Source organism: Globicephala melas, chromosome 6, assembly GCF_963455315.2.
Source record: "Globicephala melas chromosome 6, mGloMel1.2, whole genome shotgun sequence".
Lineage (NCBI taxonomy): Eukaryota > Metazoa > Chordata > Mammalia > Artiodactyla > Delphinidae > Globicephala > Globicephala melas.
In genome coordinates this window covers 56,168,156-56,190,212 of record NC_083319.1, presented here as the reverse complement: position 1 = coordinate 56,190,212, position 22,057 = coordinate 56,168,156, and the positions used below count along the sequence as shown (strand labels likewise).

General features: G+C 35.9%; 1 protein-coding gene across 1 annotated transcript in view; it reads right to left on the bottom strand.

Annotated features, from left to right (window-relative positions):
- RIC1 (RIC1 homolog, RAB6A GEF complex partner 1) overlaps window positions 1-22,057 on the bottom strand; it is a 136,372-nt gene that overhangs the window by 20,810 nt on the left and 93,505 nt on the right. The window contains 10 exon segments of the mRNA XM_030877129.2: window positions 612-747; window positions 1,696-1,856; window positions 2,478-2,567; window positions 3,415-3,525; window positions 3,847-3,885; window positions 8,779-8,982; window positions 10,653-10,805; window positions 12,432-12,480; window positions 13,388-13,532; window positions 18,851-18,939. Coding sequence (XP_030732989.2) covers window positions 612-747; window positions 1,696-1,856; window positions 2,478-2,567; window positions 3,415-3,525; window positions 3,847-3,885; window positions 8,779-8,982; window positions 10,653-10,805; window positions 12,432-12,480; window positions 13,388-13,532; window positions 18,851-18,939 — 1,177 coding nt within the window.

The window sequence follows — 22,057 nt, the reverse complement described above, 5'->3', positions numbered from 1 at the left end:
CCTACATCCAGTGGTGTCCCACTCTGTTTCATTTTCCTCCTTTGTAATGTTTTCTCTAACATTATAAAGCTTAGATCTAATAACATCCAGCTTAAAACACTTTAGACTTTAAGACAAACTCCAAAGTCCGTATTATCAATAAGACTCTCATCCTCTCATACTCTATGTTCCAGTCACTCTGAAATTACTTCCAATTCCCTGAAGGTGTCATGTTCTCTCTTATCTATGGGCCTTTGAATACCGTTCCCTCTGCCTGAAATTCCCCTTCTTTACTTAGATAACTGCCACTTGTTCTTCAGGTTTCAATTTAAATGATCTAGAAATCTTCTGTGATTGCTTAGACTACTCCAGGTTTTTGTTATACACAGTAAGCCATATTACTTTTTGGTATACACATCACAATTGTAATTAATTATGTATGTAATTATTTCTTTATAGTATGAGCAGAAACCATGTTTGTTTAGTTTGCCACTGTAACCCAGCAGCTTCATGCAAGGCAAATTCTAGACATTTAGTATGTATTTGCTGAACAATTAATAGTTCCTAAAATCAAATTAAAACACAAAAAACTGAAATGAAAACTCTAAAGAGCTCTGATAATAGAATGGTACCTGCTGTGGCATTTTCAAGGTGATTCCATTCTCTGTACTCACTGATGTCAGAGTGACAGATACTACCAGGAAAGGGTGGGGAATGTAGCGTGACATGGAGACTTCCTGAAGAACTTGAATACCAGCAGTATTTGGACTGCAAAAAAGAGAAAGAAACCCATACACCTCAACAACAATGCTAATGAGGTTTTTTCCTTTTCCACTACTAATAGTATGAGATTTTATGTTTATGGGCCCAAATGCCTTCTACCTATCATTTTCTCCTCCCCAAGTATCCTTTAAACAGCAGACCAACAAGGTTGTGGCACCCAAGAACACATCTGGAAATGAGGGAGGGAAAAAAAGGGAGTAAGATGTAGAAAGGAAGAAATAAACTGGGAAGAAGCTATAGAAATAGCTTAGTCAGTTGAGAAATGGTTGAGAAAGACATGCGTTCCGAGGCTAGTAGATTTGTTAATTTTTATTTTTATATTACTCCTCAATTATAAGCTACTTCAGCAAATATGCACTTCATAGCTGTTTAAAAAAAGAAACAAAAACCATTTGAGAACAAAATAAAACTCAAGAAGAATGGTCTAAATGCCGCAAGCCAGCCAGATGCCAAGAATATAGGCAACACGCAGCTCCAACAGGTCTGACAGTTTTTCCTTTCCCAGACTACAGCCATCTAGCTCAGTTAAAATATTAATGAGTCTTCTAAGGTCATGCTTCCTAAGGCCTTAAAGCTGTAAACTCCTACAAATTTCCCCAAGTTTCTAGAACACCAGGATAGTTAGTAACCACTTGTTTTCAAGATTGTGAAAAAAAAATTAGTATTTAAAGCTTTACCCCATCCCGAACTAGATTTTTCTCAAATGAGTCCAGTAAGATTAGCTGAAGAACTTGGTACAGGCTCTTTAATTATTTTGGTAGCTAAAAAATAACTACTATATGAATATCACTAATTAAAATTCCTTGCTTTTTTAACTCCTAAAACAAAGGAAACTAAATATAAAATTAGAATAACTGTTTTGAGAAATAAAAACTACAGAGGAAACATGATAAATAGGAGCAAAAAGTGACCTGTCATACGTTATATACTTACCCATCAGATTTCCTTTCAATACTGTAAAGGCATATTGAACAGTCTGCTCTAAATACTATTACCATGTCCCGGAAGACACTAAGCAGTAATGTTTCTGCTTGTGTTTTGGTGACATGAGCAAAAGCATTGTCCAGATTTGACGTTCTCAAGTATACTCTGAGCTATAGAAAACAAAAATAAAGAAAACTGTAAAAACAAGATACCTACCATGGATGACTAAATACCTTAGACATGCTGTTTTATTATCTACTGACTTTTTCAAGTAAGAGGAGTTAAAGACTAATCTGAGCATTAATAAAAAATGGATGTTTATATTTTGACAGGGTAGGCTCATTCTACAAATAACTAAAAGATGAAGTGATCAAAACTGTGATGTACCCTTACGAGATACTCCTTTTAGACCTGCGCATTTAGACCTGATACAGGGAGATCAGTAGTTTCTCAAAAAATAAATATAGAAATAAGTAAGTTAATAAATCTCTAAGGACAGCTATCTTTATAAACTTCTCAACTTTTAACTATTTTTTATTATTTACGAACTTTATAGAGAATGTCTAATGGCTAAAATCCTTAGAAAAAGTTATCACAGAAATCCTGATTATCCCTTTAAATTTTTAAGTAACCTGAAATGAAAATCCCATTTGTTAAAAATGCCAAATTCTTGATTAAAAAGTAAAACGTTTTGTTCATTTTCAATAGGTTATTTTTATATAAAAACCAAACTGTGCTTAATATCTTTAAAATGGAAAAATCTTGTTATTTCTGAGAAAACAAAAACATACCTCCTCTTGATGATCACTTATGTTATAGCATGCAAGGACAATAAAATCATTCCACCAGGCTAAGCCACCTGTCACAATCATATTTTGCTCCTTAAAAGAAAATATAAAAAACATATTTACATTTATTCCTGCCAGTAACAGACTTGTAAAATATTCCTAATCAGACAATGAAAGCTCTAATTATTTCTGCTCTACTCTCTTCCCGCCCCCCTCAACAATAAGTATTACTCTAGGGCCTTTATTAATAATGATTCACATCCTACTTTGAAAGAAATAAATATTTCTGTAAGACATAAAATACATCATTCAAAATAACTGGGTACCATGTAGCATCATTATTCCACATTCAACAGACCTTGGTTTAAATTCTGGGTTTATCATTTATCAGCTGCTTGACTCTGAATCCTAGTTTCTCTTTTATAAAATGGTGAGTAACAATAGTGCTCTCATTGGGTTGTTATGAAGAACAATGAGATAACATATGTGGAAGTGCCTGGTACACGGTAGGCACCTATTAAATGTTAACTTCCTTCTTTTCCTCCTATTTGATTCTTGCAAAATCCAACTGCATATGTTTGTATGCTACCCAAATATTTATGTCATACACAGACAAGCAGGAAATGATCTCAAATTTTGTGGAGATTTATTCCGATCATATCTGATGAACTCTACCTGGAATGTAAGAGTAAATCCTCAAGTTACAGGATTATAGTGTCTGATCTTAACAAGAATTAAAAACAAACCAACTATCTCAATACAAAATCTTTTATCAAATATCAAGTACTTCATCAGAACTGACCCTTAGTATAATCCAGTGTCACTTTTTAATATTTGATTTTACTTTTTAATAAGTAAACAGTGGTTTACTTTATACTTATTTCATATTGTAGTTCTCTCATACTTTGAGAAATAGGTTTTTAATTTCAAAAAGACTAACCTGGGTAATGTTTCCAAAAAGCTTCCATTTTTTGGTGAGTAAAGAGTAATGTGCAAAACCAAACTTGCCAACCACAGCAATATTCTGTCCAAGCTTATCAATAGCTGAAAACTGATTAAAAAAAAAAAATTAAGAGCGCTTCCTTGAGTTTTTTAATTAGGCGTAAAGAGCTGAGGATTATGTCAGGCAAGCAGACTATTAATAAACATTTGCTAAGAGAATTAAATGTACAATGCTAAATTCAAAAATCTTAACATTTATACATGTTACATTTGACCAAATTATAGAGTTACACTAACAATGTACAAGGAAGCAAGTACTGAAATTTTACTTTTATCAGTGCACCCACTGAAAGGCTCAATTCCCAGAATACCTCTTGCAGCAAATGCTATCCAATGAAAGTTAACACCAACAAAGTAACAAATAACTCACCCGTATAGGCCAATTGCTCTCTAGATAGGTGCTGGAAATCTATAGAAAATAACACATCAGTTTGGTAAGACTTCTGAAATATATTTTAAAGTAAAGCAAGTAAAAGCATTAACATCATGAGATTAATTTTCTTGTAATGTTTAACGTGCTCCCAAATAGGGCTTCCCTGGTGGCGCAGTGGTTAAGAATCTGCCTGCCAATGCAGGGGACACAGGTTTGAGCCCTGGTCTGGGAAGATCCCACATGCCGCGGAACAACTAAGCCTGTGCGCCACAACTACTGAACCTGTGCTCTAGAGCCTGCGAGCCACAACTACTGAGCCCACGTGCTGCAATTACTGAAGACCGCGCGCCTAGAGCCCGTGCTCCACAACAAGAGAAGTCACCGCAATGAGAAGCCTGCGTACCGCAACAAAGAGTAGCCCCCACTCACTGCAACTAGAGAAAGCCCGCAAGCAGCAACGAAGACCCAACACAGCCAAAAATAAAATAAATTGTTTTTTAAAAAGTGCTCCCAAATAATGAGTATTACACTAGCAGCCAATATTTCACAACTCCTGTCTTAACCATTTCATTACATGTTTCTAGACATCAGGCTTTCCTCTTTTTTCTCTACACTGTTTTTATTTGATTTAAATTAAATATTGAACACTCAATAAATACAGAATGACAAAAGATATTTAGAGAAGCATCTACTAAGGCAGCCAAGAATTGTGTAGATGGAACAGTTTGGGTCCGCTGATATGAACCATCCCAAAAAACCCTTATCTAATAAAATCAGAGCCTCAGCAAGAATTTTGTTTATGTTTTTTTAGTAGAACTCTCTTTTATTATTTTTACATTTTCTAATAAAAAAGCAATGCATGCTTATAAAATTTAAACAGTATAAAAGTACACAAAATACAAAGTGAAATTCTTCTGTTATATCATTGCTATCTCTAAACAAACAGCCATATATATATAAAAGTGTGTATAAGCTACTGCTTTTTACTGGGGCGTTCAACTTATTCACCTACAAGTACTTTTAATATATTACAGATATTAACTCTTTATCTGCAACATAAGCAATAAATATATCTTTCCATGTCGTCTGTCTTACATCTTTGTACACAGTGTCTTTGTGTCACTCTGAGAATTTTAAACTTAAAAAATCCTCTGTGAGGTATCAATGTAGCTTAAGTCTAGCTTTACTGAGACTGTGATCTATTAGCCTGCTGAGTAAATAGTTTTCATGAGCACATGGTGAATGCAATGTGAAAATTAACAGAACAACAGAATAAAGGAAAAATCTTCTGTTCCTGGAATAAGAGAACCTTCAATTTAATTTAGTTTCCGTTTACTCAAAGAAAAATGATTACGTATTTAAAAAGAGAAAGTCAAATTAAAAAGCCAAGTAAATGCAATCAAATCCAATAAGATTCTTTGTGTAATGTGAAGACAAAGCAAAAATCAAGTGAAAACATCTGTATTAACCTTGATAAAATTTATTTATAAAACTATTTTTGTTAGACTTCACTTATTATCCAGTAAGTCAACCTAAAATCTAAGTAAATTAACAGCTTTTAGTACATTAGGAAGTTCTTAACCCCAGTGCTGGTTTGTGGAAGCCTACCTTACAGAATTAAAAATAACTGTGTCAGGATAGATACGCTTGAAGAATGCTTAACTTGTATCTTAACAGATATGCTGTACTATTCAGGCCAACCAGTAAAATTTACTATGATGGGTGGAATTAGTTCAGAATAATGATAATCTGAGGTAATGATCAGGTGGCGAAGTAAAATTTGAAAGTAGTTTTGTAGGACACTGTAAGTGAAATTCTTTTTTTGGATGAAGAAAATAAAAATAGTCACTTGAAGAAGGATGTTCCTGGAGCACAACTGAGCTAGCCATCCATGACACTAAACACCCCGCCCCCAACTTTCCCCAAACCTTAGTGTTTCATAAGTATTTGTGAGATGTGTGGGCAGGTAAAGTGGGAAGTGAGATCTCACTGCCAAAGTGGACTCCAACATGAAGAGTTTCTAATCATGGGAACCAAGGTTAACTTATCATACGATCACATTCTGATGACTATCTCTAGGAGAAAACAAATTCTTTTACCCTCCAAAAGTATATGAGATGCCACAAATGGTTTACTTTCAAAACTTAAAATGAAGCTTTATTTCTCATATGGTTTTGTGTCTTGAAGATGCTATGAAATAAGAACAAAAACTTGGTTTTGCCCCAGGAGATGTATATGTTACCTGAACTTTGAGTTCCACTCCTAATACTGAGAACAGGAAATGGCAGAAGTAAGAAAAGAGGTGGCTAATGAATAATGAAGAAACTCAGGTTAGGAATGCATAGTCAGGGCACAAAAGTCATGTCATACCACTGGGAAACTCAGTGCTAAGGTACAGAATCTCTACTCTGAACATCTTAGGATTTTTCAGTCTCTTGGAGAACCTAAATCTACCTTTTTTCCCTTGAAGTCATTCTGCTAAAACCATGTCTCCTACCTAGCCTACTTTCTTCTGTAACTGGTGAGACTGTGAGGGCCATCACCCTAGGAGATATGATCTGTGCCAAATACCCAGAACATTTGATACACGTTGTAGGAATGAGAGCAAATCATTTATAAATGAAATAGCCTTTACAATCCTCTTTGTTGACCTCTCTAACATAGTGCCTGATACATTACCCTGCTTCCGACAAGTATGTATTTGTGTTATTTTTGTTAAAGGAGAAAACATGGTTAACACAGAATCTTCTGACCAGGAAACTAACGAGTGTAAGGTAGAAGGCTTAAACAAACAAAAAAAATCCAGTAGTCTAGATGAGGAACAGACAGAGCAGAATTAGTTGGAGCTCATGTGATGAACTCTAAGCTGTACAAGAAGCATACAAAGTATAAACCACACAAACAAAGCCATTGTGATGGAGGATGCGGGCACTTATCCTAGACAAGAGCATATGTTGAAGGGGGAATTAAACAGGCACCCACATTTCTTCAGGGAATACTTACTAATGGCTAAAATGTCTGGAAGTTAAAAGCATTAACATTATATGGACACTGTAAACCACACTACCAAACGAACACCACCACAATGCTGCACTGACTCTTGTGGCTGGAGTGCCAGCAAACAAAGCATAGGGCAACTCCAAGTAAAAAGAATGTCAAATAGGCACATTCTCAGTTTTAGATCAAGGTCAGCAGTATATTATATGCTTCAACATTTAGTACCTAGGTTTTAAAACAGGTTTGATTATTACTTTAATTTATATCATGGTAAGGATAGAGTCTGCCACTATTCTGCTGTGTGACCTTGGGCAAGTCACCTAACTTCCCTGAGCCTCAATTTCCTCATGTATAAAACCTAGTTGGACTACATGATTGCTAAGGTCCTTCCAGCTCTAAAAATTCTATGAGTCCATTATAACTTAATTTGGGGGGAGTACAACTCTAGCATTATTTTTATTAGTTTTAAGGAAACTGAAAAAATTACGTAAAGCTAGACTTAAACAAGTTTATCTTTCTAAATATTTTAGATACCTAAAGAACAGGATGACAGAAGAATCTTGCTAGTATCTACTTTGCCTGAAGTTGTAAAATCAGTGTTATATGCTTCTAATATGGGATACTTTATAGATGGCTATGAATCACAGAATCACTGAATTTTTGAGCTGGAAGGAAATTCAATTTTTGTTATTGCCTGATGGATTTTTGAGTTCCAGACCTACCTTCTTTGATCCTCTGCTCTACTTGGCTCTCTGGCAACACAGACCTGGCTAGGCAGAACTGGCATTGATGCTAGGTCAGTGTAGAATGAATAGTTCAAAGTATGGGGAAATGAAAATAGCAGAGAAATGGCTATAGGAGAGAAGGGAGCAGTGGAAAATTTTAGTCAAGGAAGTAGCTGATGCAGTTTTATTTAATAACTGTTACTAATTATAAAATGGTATGCACATTGTTTTGATTTTATGAATTTCTTAATGTAAGTTAAATACATTTTCTTTTAGTGTATACCACATGTCAATGTAGGAGATATTCCTCCTTCAATTTTTCACACAATGACCATTCTTATGTCTCTCATTATCTCCTCTCAAAGTCAACCGAAAATAACATGGGAGCTGAAGTAAGCTAGTAAGGTAAAAGTACAGAATGTAGAAGTAAGACAAAGAATTGTGGAAATAGAAAATGACTAAAAGAAACTAATCCAAGAGTAGGCTCTGATGTACCTAAGACACTCTGGCATGAAAAGTGGGAAGAAAACACTCAGGACTTTGAAATGTGTGTGAAAGTTTCTTTCAAGAAACTTCAATTTACTGATTTACCCAAATTAATTTTATTTGGTATCGAAACTCAGAATTAATTTCTATATTAAATGTCAATGTATCAGAATTACTAAAAGAAACTGCTAATTTAATAATAATCTGGTACAAGATTGAGTAATAATAAAATTATTAACACTAAGGTTCTAGACTAATCAGAAGTCTGCAATTTGGGTCCAAAGTCAGGCAATTAACCTCAATGTGTCCCCATTAGGACTACAAGGTCAGCTGCACAAGGTACTAATCAATATTGTCACTTTTCATTAAATTACTACACTTTAGCCTATGCAAATCCAGAGCTAAATTTATACCAAAAATAGGCTGGAAGTAAAATAAACAGTCTTGCACAATAAGAGGACAAAGCATAAACTTCTAGTTTTTTTTAACTATTCACTTACTAATGGACTTAAAGCAGGTGGGCATACAATCTACATCAGGTGGAAAGAAAGGAGAAGACAAGAGGACAAGAGCACAGAACAGCAGAAGAGAGACATGACAGTCAAAAAGTTTACAAACTTTCTCAGTTTTCTAAAGCAACAAATGAAATACTTAAATATGTGCTTCAGGGTGCTATCTTACCAAGGGCTAAGTCCACAGTCAACAGCATCTGAAGACTTACCTGCACTACATGCCAATGCCGATGACCAAGTAAAGTGCTTAAACTCTGAGACTCTAAACTGCCATCTGCAAACGGGCTCTTTTCCTGACTGGGCTTATGATCAGAGTGTGCCGAAGTACTCCTGGGATTCTGGGTTTGTGAGGCCTCTCCACAGTTCAAGTACAATCGATCTTCCCCCTGAAGCAACACTTGCTCTTGGTTACTCTAGATGAGGGAAAAAGGAAGCAGAGGGGAGGGAAGCAAATAAAAACAAGTTAGTATAAGGTAGGGGAAAGTAAGTAATACATTAATTTACTTGTTGGAAATGTACCACACATCTCAATGCTGATTTTCCTCACAGAGGACAAGACTACCTAGTAATCTCACACACTGTTATATTTAACAGACAACATTTTAATGATTACTTCCCAGTGTAAATAAAATCTTTGTTAAAGTCTGTTTTATCATACAGATTCCAAAACATGCCCAGGGCAGTGCTATGAGAGATTTTCCACCTGAAAACTGAATAAGACTATTCAATGTCTACAGTTTACAAACTAGTTTCATATAAGATACCTCATGAATGGTAGTAAGAAAACATGTCTGGTCAAACTGTTTGTGTGTATACGCTCATCCGTGTGCCCACGTGGTAAGAAGAGGGAGTGGATTACGAACAGGGATAACTGGATACAGGAGGATCTTTTAAATCATGGGGAGGAGGAAGAGTAGCCTACATCTGTGGTCCTGGTTCAGAACAATTCAATAATTGCTTGGTGACAGCCTGGTTAGTACCAAGGAGTGTACCAGGTTCTGAGGATGTTTAGACAAAAATATAGTTTCAACTCTCTGTGATTATGCCCTGGTTTTTAATTAAAGGCGAGTGTTTTCGAATGTGGGCAGATTATTCACTCACTCTTTAAATTAGATCAGCACTCCAGCCACTCACCTTCCCATTGTAGTCCAAATGTTGTCTTGATATAAAACTCGGAGTGCTTTTAAATTATTTATTTGGGATGTGCAAGCAGAGGAGAAATCCTCTACTCTTGTTTTTCTTATTATTCAGCTATAGTAATGAGGTCTGAGATCCAGGGTATTTTCATTCTTCCTCAATGTGTTATAAATTTTAATTAGAAATTGGTTGCACCAAATATTTAAAAACCCATTGGTGGTAGATACTAAGATATGCACCCCTATCATATAACATATCACTGTTACTATATATCAACAATATATCATATTAATATCTTATTTCAGACTGATAAAACATGAGTTTATGTTATAATTTGGGGCAGTGTTTCCCAAAGCAGGATTCTAAGCTTATTTTCTTCTAGGCATTCCTTAAAAATTCATAGTTAAATAAGCTTGGGAAACAATGCTTTTTATATACCAACTCCTGGACTTTCATGATGCACATCAGCATATTAAAGACTCGAGTCCTATGTTAAAGAAATCTCTACAGCTTTGTTTAACTCCTTTATTTCACACTTAAGAGACAACAGAAATTCTTCTTGTCCTACGTAATTGCTCTTGATATTTCTCACAAGTAGTGCCTGGTGGAACATACTTTGAGAAATGCTATTCAGACAAAGACTAAATTTTATTCAGGTTACTCAAATGAATCTGTAAACACTGCTTTTCCTCAAATTGCTTGTGATCCTATTAAAAAAAGAAAAAAAAAAGCATGGGACTCCCCCGGCGGTCCAGTGGTTAAGACTCCACGCTCCCACTGCAGGGGGCGCAGGTTCAATTCCTAGTTGGGGAACTAAGATCCTGCATGCCACAAGGCCAAAAAAAAGCAAAACCTGCTCAGAAATAAAACTGTCATAAGGAAGAGTCATATTCAAATATGAAAGCCACTAAAAAAAACTAATGGAGTTTTAATTAAATAAACTTACCATACAAGGGTTTACGGTGAGTGCACTCTTGAGAAACTGAAACAGTAGAATGCTAGGCTGTTTAACTATGCTCTTGGAGTCAGACTCATTTTCAGTATTTTGAGAACCAAATCCACTGATTACCCATAGGTGATAGCCTTCGGCACCCCAGCTCTTGGAGAGAGGAGGGGGAAAGAAGAAGGGAGTCAGGGAAAGAAAATCAAAGCAATAAAAAGTTTGTTATTTTTTCCCGGTTTGAAATATTCAAATTCTGAAATAACCAACAACAGCATTATTAATGACTTCTGAAGGCTGGAGAAACCATGACAAACAACACAGACAAGAATTATACCTACATCTACTACATCTTAGATCTCCAGCAGAAACCATCACTGCTCTCCACTTAGAAGAGTGAAAACACTACACACCAATCTTAGCTCCAAAACCTAAGAAATGCCTACTGCTCTCTGTAACTTCACCATTAATTTAACTGCCTCTCAAATACAAAGAAATTCCTTACAGAGAGAAGACCCATGTTACATAGCTGAAGCTTTACAAAGAAGCACCCAAACAGATGCACTTTTGTACAGAACAAAGAACACTGGATTGGAGGCTATGAGACTAGGGTTTTGCACTCCAGCTTGGCTACCATTTTGTTGTACAACCTTGGCCAAGCTGTTTGGTTTCTTGGGGTATAAGTTTCTTCCTCTGTAAAATGAGAGGGTTCAAATAAATTCTCCAGGCCCAGTTCATTTTAATATTCTATTAACGAGATTCCATGAGAGTTAAAAAAAAAAATTTTTTTTTAACATTAGTAATTCCCAATCTGCAAGGCCAAGAAAATACTAATGCGGGGAGAAGAGGTCCATGAATTGTTCCAAAATTTCAGAAGTTGAATAGAACTTTTGCTTTCCCATGAAAAGTTTTGGTTGCATAAGTTAACTAAAATGCTTAGATTCTTAGCTGTGATTAAAATATTAACTTAGTGAGGCAGGTAACACTGGTTGCTGCATGGCATTCATAAGCACTGATTGGCAGTCAGAGAAATGGTGTTTGAAAACTTATTTTAAAATATGGAGGTGAGGAGAGCCATCAAATGGGATCCTTGGTGGTGAAAGGTTGGGAACCCCTACTGAAGGCAACCATGGTGGTCTTAATTCTTCGAGAAACCCATGATCAGAAAATGCCTTCCTCTGTGGAGCAGCAGAGAAAGGTAGTGATAAGCCTCACAGCCACTAATTCCTCAAAGATGGTACACAGAGGGCTATAGAAAGAAAATGTTTGTATGTAGAGACAGGGGTTACACCTCACTGCTTTCTACAGAAACTCTTGAAAATTGATAGTAAAAATACTGTTACAACAGGGACTACAATTCTTTTGACATACATCTATGGAAAAAATTTTAAATATGCTCAAATAACGTACAAGCACATGTCTTCCAGGAAGAAGACCCAATGAGCATTTCACATTATGTTAAAAGAAAGGAGGCCATGGGAAGTGGGTGCTATTGAGTCCCATAAGAAATGTAGGTATGCTCTGGAAAAACAAAGGCCTGATTTCAACAGTTACTATGTTCACAGAGATGACAGGGCTTGCTGGACACATCTAAACAAAACCAAAATCAAATACTGAAAACTGGGCAGCCTCCTGATTTTTAAAGATAATACTTTTATCAAAGCAAGAACTGTATAAGAGTCTGCTGAGACTAGAATAGCTTTGTAATTTTATCAGATCAACATGAGAGAAGAAGAAAAAACCAAGTTTTTCACACTGTATCAATATTTTATAGAAAGAACTTACCATAGAGTTGATCTTAAGGGGATCTTTTTTGGTACCATCAGACCTATAACTGAAACACAACAGAAACTTAATTAAGAAGAGTCTTCTAATTGCATGTAATATTTAGCTTTAATTTTAAAAAACTGATTTTGTTCCTTAGAATGAGAAATACACAATACTGTATGAAATATGAGACTCCTGGTTAATACACCTAGGTATATCACTGAGATACAGTCTTCCGGTTACTAAATAACTTCTTAACAGGGTCATGCAGTTTGGGAAGGTGTGTTCATTATATCAGGACTGAAGTTCAGGGTAGTATATGAAGTGGACAGAGATATTAACCCAGTTCTATCAACCCACTGAGTTAATCTACATTAACCCAATGAGATAATGTAATTTTTCATTTCCTACTAGTTATTTATGTATATAGCTTACCACTCTTATTAGATAATAAGCTACTTGAGGGGCTTCCCTGGTGGCACAGTGGTTGGGGGTCCGCCTGCCGATGCAGGGGACATGGGTTCGTGCCCTGGTCCGGGAAGATCCCGCATGCCGCGGAGCGGCTGGGCCCGTGAGCCATGGCCGCTGAGCCTGCGCGTCCGGAGCCTGTGCTCCGCAACGGGAGAGGCCACAGCGGTGAGAGCCCCGCGTGCCGCAAAAAAAAAAAAAAAAAAAAAAAGCTACTTGAAGGCAGATTCATGTCTGATTTAGCTTTGAATCTAACATGTTATCATATACACAATAGGGGTTCAATAAATAAATGCACTTTCACTGAATGGTCAGTTTTAAGAGGATGGAAAGAGGATGGATGTATGAGGAAACAATACATTCTGAATACATTAATTCTGAACCTTACAAATTGTTTTGGGTTCAGAGTCAAGGCAAAATGGTAGCTGTATAACAAAGTTTCTGTGTATGTGTATTGTCTTGGAGAAAATGGAGTTATTTCATCTAAAATTTCTTTATTGACTCACGCAAAATCTCCTCCAAGTGTACAAATCAGCTGAGCTCCAAATACACTCCATAAAGAAAGGCCTCCATATTCCCAGGTCACTATTACAACACTATTGTCAGGAGACCATCTGACCAATTTAACAGCTCCTGTTTTGTTCCAAATGTCTGTTAAGAAATTGTGAGAAGAGTTAAAAATAAATGATTGCTTCATAAATACTTAGTATTTTTTACAGCCTATACCTTCAAGTTGAAACAAGCAGAAAGGCATGCCTGCTTCAAATAATGAGATGAATTCTGTTCGTTTAGGGCTATTTAAAATCAGTATGGTCATTAGCCTTGACCCGATCTAAACAGAACAAAGTCAGTACCCAAGTGATTTATATGAACCAAAAACCGTTTCTGGCCACTATTAGCTTAAATAACTATAACTGTGTAGTCTTAAAAAGGCTTTGGATTTGGGCAAATCAGTTTCTGTAAGATGGGAATAATATTTCCCTTGAATGATTCAACACTGAATGTCAAACTACTCTGCAAAGTATGAGGGTGTTTTAAAATGTAAAATAATATTTTACCATGATCTCCATGTTCCATCAGCAATATCAAAGAGATCCAAGTTAAAATAAATCAAAGCTTAACCTTACATTAGGATTAAGTAGGTAAACTCCAGCCTCAGTACCATAGGCGCTTATATCTTCTTTTAACTAATAATAGTTCTTCATATGTAATTATTAAAGGAGAAAATTTCATTGTGTAGTAAAATCCAAGTTTCTTTACTGCAGAGTTAAATGAAACATAGCAGCATTTCCCATCAGCAATTCAAAAGATCTATAGCTTTCACCTCTTTAAAATTAAAATTCTTTACATCTGCAGTATTAATAAATTTTTGTTATAAGTACCTTTGCCACAAAGGGCTTGTATACAGATTTTAGCCTACAGAAGACAGCCTTTGTTAATAGAGTAAGTAAAACTTTTTTCCTCTGCCTGTGTTTGAATCCTCACATTAGCATTTCCCACCATAATTCAGATATATGAATAACTGTATTATTTATGTATATAAAAAATAGTATGGAAACACAAAAGACCCCGAATAGCCAAAGCAATCTTGAGAAAGAAAAACAGATCTGGAGGAATCAGGTTCTCTGACTTCAAACTATATTACAAAGCTAGAGTAATCAAGACAGTATGGTACTGGCACAAAAACAGAAATATAGATCAATGGTACAGGATAGAAAGCCCAGAGATAAACCCATGCACATACTGTCACCTAATTTATGACAAAGGTGGCAAGAACATACAATGGAGAAAAGACAGCCTCTTCAATAAGTGGTGCCAGGAAAACTGGACAGCTACATGCAAAAGAATGGAATTAGAACACTACCTTAACACCATACACAAAAATAAACTCAAAATGGATTAAAGACCTAAATGTAAGACCAGACACTATAAAACTCTTAGAGGAAAACACAGGAAAAATACTCTTTGACATAAACCACAACAAGATCTTTTTTGACCCACCTCCTAGGGTAATGAAAATAAAAACAAAAATAAATAAATGAGACCTAATGAAACTTCAAAGCTTTTGCACACCAAAGGAAACCATAAACCAGATGAAAAGACAACCCTCAGAATGGGAGAAAATATTTGCAAACCAAGCAACTGACAAAGGATTAATCTTCAAAATATATAAGCAGCTCATGCAGATCAATATCAAAAAAACAAACAACCCAATCCAAAAAAGGGCAGAAGCTCTAAATAGACATTTCTCCGAAGAAGATATACAGATGGCCAACAAACACATGAAAGGATGCTCAACATCACTAATCATTAGAGAAATGCAAATCAAAACCACAATGAGGTATCACCTCACACCTGTCAGAATGGCCAACATCAAAATATCTACAAACAAATGCTGGAGAGGGTGTGGAGAAAAGGGAACCCTTTCGCACTGTTGGTGGGATGTAAACTGATACAGCCACTATGGAGAACACTATGGAGGTTCCTTAAAAAATTGAAAACAGAACTACTATATGACCCAGCAATCCCACTATTGGGCATATACCCTGAGAAAATCATAATTCAAAAGGACACATGCACCCCAATGTTCACTGCAGTACTATTTACAATAGCCAGGATATGGAAACAACCTAAATGTCTAATGACAGATGAATGGATAAAGAAGATGTGGTAGATACATACAATGGCATATTACTCAGCCATAAAAGGGAACGAAATTGGATCATTTGTAGAGATGTGGATGGACCTAGAGTCTGTCATACAGAGTGAAGTAAACCAGAGAGAGAAAAACAAATATCGTATATTAATGCATATATGTGGAATCTAGAAAAATGGTACAGATGAACCTATTTGCAGGGCAGGAATAGAGACAGAGACGTAGAGAACGGACATGTGCACACAGCAGGGGGTAGGGAGGGTGGGACAAATTGGGAGATTAGGTTTGACATAAATACACTACCATGTGTAAAACAGATAGCTAGTGGGAACCTGCTGTATAGCACAGGGAGCTCAGCTCAGTGCTCTGTGACAACCAAGATGGGTGGGATGGGGGGGTGAGAGAGAGGACCAAGGTGGGGGGGATGTATGTATACATATAGCTGATTCATTTCACTGTACAGGAGAAACTAACACAACATTGTAAAGCAATTCTACTGCAATAAAAAAAATTCTTATTAAAATAGAAAAAAAAATGCCCAATAAAGCCATATCAAATGACGAAACTAAAACAAAACAAATAACCAAATAAATAAATGGTAACATGCATAAGAAACCTCGTATCTTATTAGTATACTTTACACATTTAAGAGCGAAATTTAAAACCAAACCAAGAAGAAACATACAAACTCAAATCAAAGCTTACAGAATGGTTATAAACAGTATTCCTATTAATCCCAAGTAAACATATATATATACATATGTACATAATATGCATATCTATTTTCCAAGTATTATACACACATTAAAATCTAGTTGTAGAGATATACAATAAAATGTTAATGACAGTTAACCAAATCTTCAAGTGGCAGGAATATGGAAAATTTATCTAGCTGGTAACCTACCATAAACATAGATTGTGATAACCTGCATAATGAGAAAAATGTAAAACGTAATCCAAAGACTTTCTGTTACAGAGCTGAACTCTGAAGAAAGAAAGGAGAAAACTGAAAGTGAGTTTGGTTAGTGTTTGAATTAAGGCAGCCCAGGGGGCGGAGGTGTGAAGAGTGGGGAGTGGTGAGGTGAAAAAGGTTAGAAATATAGGGACAGAAGGTTGGAATGGGACCTAGCAATGACTAGGGAGTTGGGGTCTCACATCCTATACAAAGACAAGAAAGGGGTTTCAGGCTGGCGTGAGTCTGGGAATCAGAATGGAAGCCGCTGTATCACGTAAGGACTCCTGCAGTGCTGCCACCTGTAAAAATCAGCCAGTGGAGCCAGAAAAATACACAGAAGCTTGTCTGTGTTCAAGATGCAGGACAGCACAAGTCTCCTGACATTTTAAGCAGTTTTTATAGTCTAAAGTTATGTAACTCAAGAAGGCAGCACTCTCCCATAAGAAAAACTGCAAGAGTGAGAGTTAGCAGATAACCAAAGGGAGAATTGGCATTCCAAGAACATGAGAAAAGGAAACAATCTAAAAAATTCAATACAGTGCTGTCAATCAATCAATAGAAGCAATGAGGAGAACTTCCTGAAATGATGATAAATGTTCTATATTTGCTTGGTCTAACAGACAGTCACTAGCTACATGTGGCTATTCAACATTTAGGTGTGACTATGAAACTGAGAAAAGTTTTAATTTTCTTTAATGTCAGTTAGTTTCATTTAAACAGCCACATGTGGCTGGTAACTACTGTACTGCACATCACAACATTAGTATGGATAGAAAATTAAACAGATAAAAGGGTTAGAAAACACAATCAAAATACACAACACCCTATTCTTGTCAGTTGCAGCAAAAAGTGTCCTTAGAAAAAAATACATGCAAGCCTTTAAAGGCTATGCAGTAAGAATGATAAAAACTTAAGGAGCAAATTTCTGTTTCTGGCAGTATAGCGAAATGACACCTTGAATGACTCTCCACACTGAAACAACTAAAATGTTAAACAGAATACTTAAACACATCAAAATATCCAAAAATACTGGGAGGTAAGTGAGTGTACCAAGTGCTCTTGCCCTGAATTTTTCTGCCAAACCCTAGAGACCTGACTTTTACATCTGACGACTCACAGCATGTGAGGAACAGGAGATAAAGCTCAGAGCTTGGCCAAGGCAAGGAATCTAATAGAAGATACCCACGTAAAGCTGGGACTACAAAGATTCCATGAACAAGGGAGAATGAGAAATAAACTCTACCACATGGAAGGTGAAAAAATAGCAAGAACACTTCCCTGTTTTTGTCCATGGTATTGAATGGAAAATAAAGAAGTTCCCCTGAGAATCTGCAACCAGAAACCAGTCCTCAGTCTGATCTGTAATTTGTGTAACTTGTATGATTCAAAAAAATCTCAAACAGAGAATATAATGCAAAGGGTTCCAGACTGATGTAGTTTTCCCAGGTGATTGGAAGAAACAAACAGAAATCTTCTCTGGAAGAACTCAAATTCAATCTAGCTTTTTTGCTTTCCTGATCAAAAAGCATATAGATGCTTTCTTTCCTCCTTTCCTCTTGACTCAAATGCAGCAGTAATGCTTGGAGCTCAGAAGCTACCCTGTGATCATGACAGAAAGGCCAAATGAATGCCAACAGCAGCTTACCTTTGGATTTCTTGCTATTACAGAAAATAAATCCTATTTGTCTAAGCAATAGTAAGTTGGGTTTTCTGTTAGTTTCATTCAAAAACATTTCCAATGATACAGACTTTAGACTTACATCTGTGGACAGGATTCAATCAACAGTCACTAAGGGGGTTCAGAAAGAGATTTTCTGGTTTGTTTACTGCTGTGTAACCAGCATTTAGAACAGTGTCTGGCCTACAGTATGTACTCAATAATTACTCATTGAATGAACAAATGGAATTGGAAGGCATAAAATAACAGAGGCGATGAAATCAGGCAAGAGTCTAAAGCAAAACCCAGACAAGGAATATAGGGGCTAAAACTAAGTGAGGACAGAGAAAACTAAATGAAGAGATATCCCAGGAGCCTCTAGTGACACAGAAATCCTTGGGTCAGAGAGAACATTGTTACATATTTTAACAGTATTTGGCCTTTGGCCTCCATCATTTAATTTAAAACCTCCATCATTTAATTTAAAACGAAATTGGATCATTTGCAGAGATGTGGATGGACCTAGAGTCTGTCATACAGAGTGAAGTAAACCAGAGAGAGAAAAACAAATATCGTATATTAATGCATATATGTGGAATCTAGAAAAATGGTACAGATGAACCTATTTGCAGGGCAGGAATAGAGACAGAGACTCTATTACCTTTAATTAAGAAGAAAAAAAAAAAAAGAAGAGGACTCACCAGGATATTGTTTTGCTGTTAACTCTAGTTTATGAGATAGTAGCATGGCTCCAGTGGTGTTATCTATTGTATAAACCTGTACAGAACCACTGTAAAAATCAAAAAGACTTTTAGTGTAAAGAGACAAATACAAATATAAAAAAACATGACTACAGGAAATATTATGTTCTGCTGATAGGAGTGTAAACTAGAACAAAACCATTTTGTAAATAATTTGCAGTCATCTCTTAAATTTAAACAAATGCATATTCTGTAATCTAGCAATTTCACCTACAGATATAACCCAGAAATATCCTTGTCTTTGAGACATGTATAATGTTCATTATAGTACTGGGAATAAGTGCAAAGAAATGGAAATAATCTACATGTCCAGCAATAAGACAAAGGAAAGAGAAACTGTGGTATATTTATATAGTAGTATACCATATAGCACTGAAAATGAATTTCTGTCATGTGCATTAAAATGGACAGCATATCTATCTACCCACCCATCTATCTATATATCTACATAAATAGTATAATTCTGTTTCTATACTGTGAAAAACATTCAAAACATAGTTAAATACATTTGTGGTAAAAATACAACAAGGACCTAATGTACACAGATTCCAGATTAGTAACTGCCCTGGTGGAGAAAGGGGAATATTAAAGAAGAGAGACAAACGGGGGCTACATCAGTGCAGTACTGGAAACTTTCAGAAATCTTCATTTTGTTATTTTTTACCTTATATTATCTTTTGTATGTATACACATGATACATACTCTTATGTATATGGTAAGTATCATTATTCCATTAAAAAATCTTTACAAGGGTCAAACTTACAAAGGGCCAGAAACCAAAACAAAGAATCTGTATATTACATCTAAGCTATATTTCAAAATTGAATTATAATAATCACAAAAAATATCATTTCTGCTTACAGAGTCATTCTCAGATCGAAAATTTAACATAAATGTTGTTTTAAAAATAATTTAAATCCAAGGCTGCTTTTGCACACATCAGGATGATACTAGCTTATGACTGCCAGAATGTTCTGACCCTTATCTGTACTCCTTCAAGGTAGGAGAAGTTAGATGATCTCCTCACAGCAGCTTTGATCAGTTTCCAGTTTCCAGTTTCCAGCCCCACCCTTCTCAAGGATCAGGATGGGGACTAAATAAAATACCTGCAATAACAGGCCACTTGAAGTTATCCCACAGCTCACTGATGCTCTGTTTCTAAATTCTTTTTTTCTCTCTGTGTTTCATTTTGCATCATTTCTCTTGCTGTGTTCTTCAAGCTTATTAATCTTTTCTTCTGTAATGTTTGATTTGGGTCTTTTGTCTTCCATGTTTCAGTTCAATACTCAAAAGAAACCCTCTACAGCTCTCTGGAGTTCTCTCTTTGTGCCACTCTCTCCTCTGATGTCTGGCCTGTGAGCCCCAGCTGCTTTGGTCTCCCAGACTCTCATTTCCTTTCCACACACTCAACCCAGGGAATCTGCCAGGCCCTGTCTCTCTATCCTTGTGCTGGAGATTCTCTCAAAGTAATTGAAGCTGGGGCAGTTGAAGAGTTTTCTTATTTAGTTTCTCATCTTTCAGGGATCACTATCCTTTGTTGCCTGATGTCCTATGTCTTGAATTCAAAACACTTGTTTCATAGTTTTGTCCATTTTCTTGGCTATTTTAGGTGGGAGAGAAAAATCTGATCTGTTACTCTAACTTAGAAGCCAAATGCCTGGAACAGATATCTATCCAGACTACCTGCCCAATTAGATACCTTGCTAAAAGACAGCACTAAGTGGCTAGCAGGTATTTACTTATTTTTGCTTTGCATCTAACAACTGTCAAGTGCTAACTCTGGGTTGCTGAACTCTAACAAGTCAGTGAGGAGTCCAGATATTTCTAATATAAGAAGTAGGTGCTATGTCAATAGTTACAAAAGACTGACAATTAACGTTTTAAGTATTTATAGTGCCTATATTAAATTATTTTTCTTTCCATTTCTCATAAGCCCACCATAAAAGAAAAATATATTTCATTAAAAAGACACTACTTACTAATCTCAAAGCAAAAAACATCTCTCTATAATAGAGATATATATGGCTATTACCACCGTAAGTAATCAAATTTAGCATCATCAATACTGAGACCACTCAATGTTATTGCTGCATGATGCCATAGGAAGTACAAAACACCTATGACAAAAATGTTTAACCAGAATCTAATCAAACCTTTAAATATAAGGGGAAGAATTAGGCTGTAAACTGTCATCCTAAAAGAAAGCTGGTTTCTTATAGAATTCTAATGAGGTGTTCAAGTCAATTAATCCTGGTAAGTGCTGGCAGATCAGGGCTAGAAGCCACTAGGTCAGTTATGTCACATAGCTATAATCACAAAACTTTCACCCCAACCCATGATCATGCCATAAGAAGGGCTGATCCTCTCCCAACTCATGAAAACTGAGGTAACTAAAAGGCTGAAGGCCAAGATTCCACCTTCATTATCCTGGAAGAAGGGCTAGAATCCTGGCTTCTAAAATCTGGCCTTGCTAGACCCCTGGGTGCTAGTCCTAAATGTAGGTGATGTAGAACTGCACACCTACCACTGTTCCCGTCTCTGTCAGTTTCCTCTAAATGCTGATGTGAGCTTCCTACTCATTTGACTATACTGGCTCAATAAGAACCACCTTCAAGATTCAAACAGGTGTTACAGAAACTAATTAAATGCCAATATGAGAAAACGATGAGACACATTTAGAATGTAGGATATTCTGTAAACAACTGACCTAGACTCAAAAAAAAGTTAATGTCATAAAAATAAGAAAAAAGATACAAGGATTTTTATAGGCAAAAGGTAACTAAAGAGAAATAATAACCAAATATAATTCATGAATTTTGAATGATTCTGATTAAAACAAAAGAGATGAAGGAAATTTGGTGACAACTGGGTTAGTATGAATATGAATTCAATATTAGATCTTATTGGGGATTTATCATTAATTTTCCCAAGTGTTTGACTAAAGATGATGCATTTATGTAAGAGAATGTCTCCTTTTTTGGAAACCAAGAAATAATGTAAATGTCCTTTAACAGGAAATCAGACAAAGTATGATATATTCATACACCAAAACACTACTCATAAATCAATCCCAAATAAATGATTTCAGTTACTGGCAAATAAGCTGGATGAATTCACAACGTTGACTGAAAGAATCAAGACACAAAA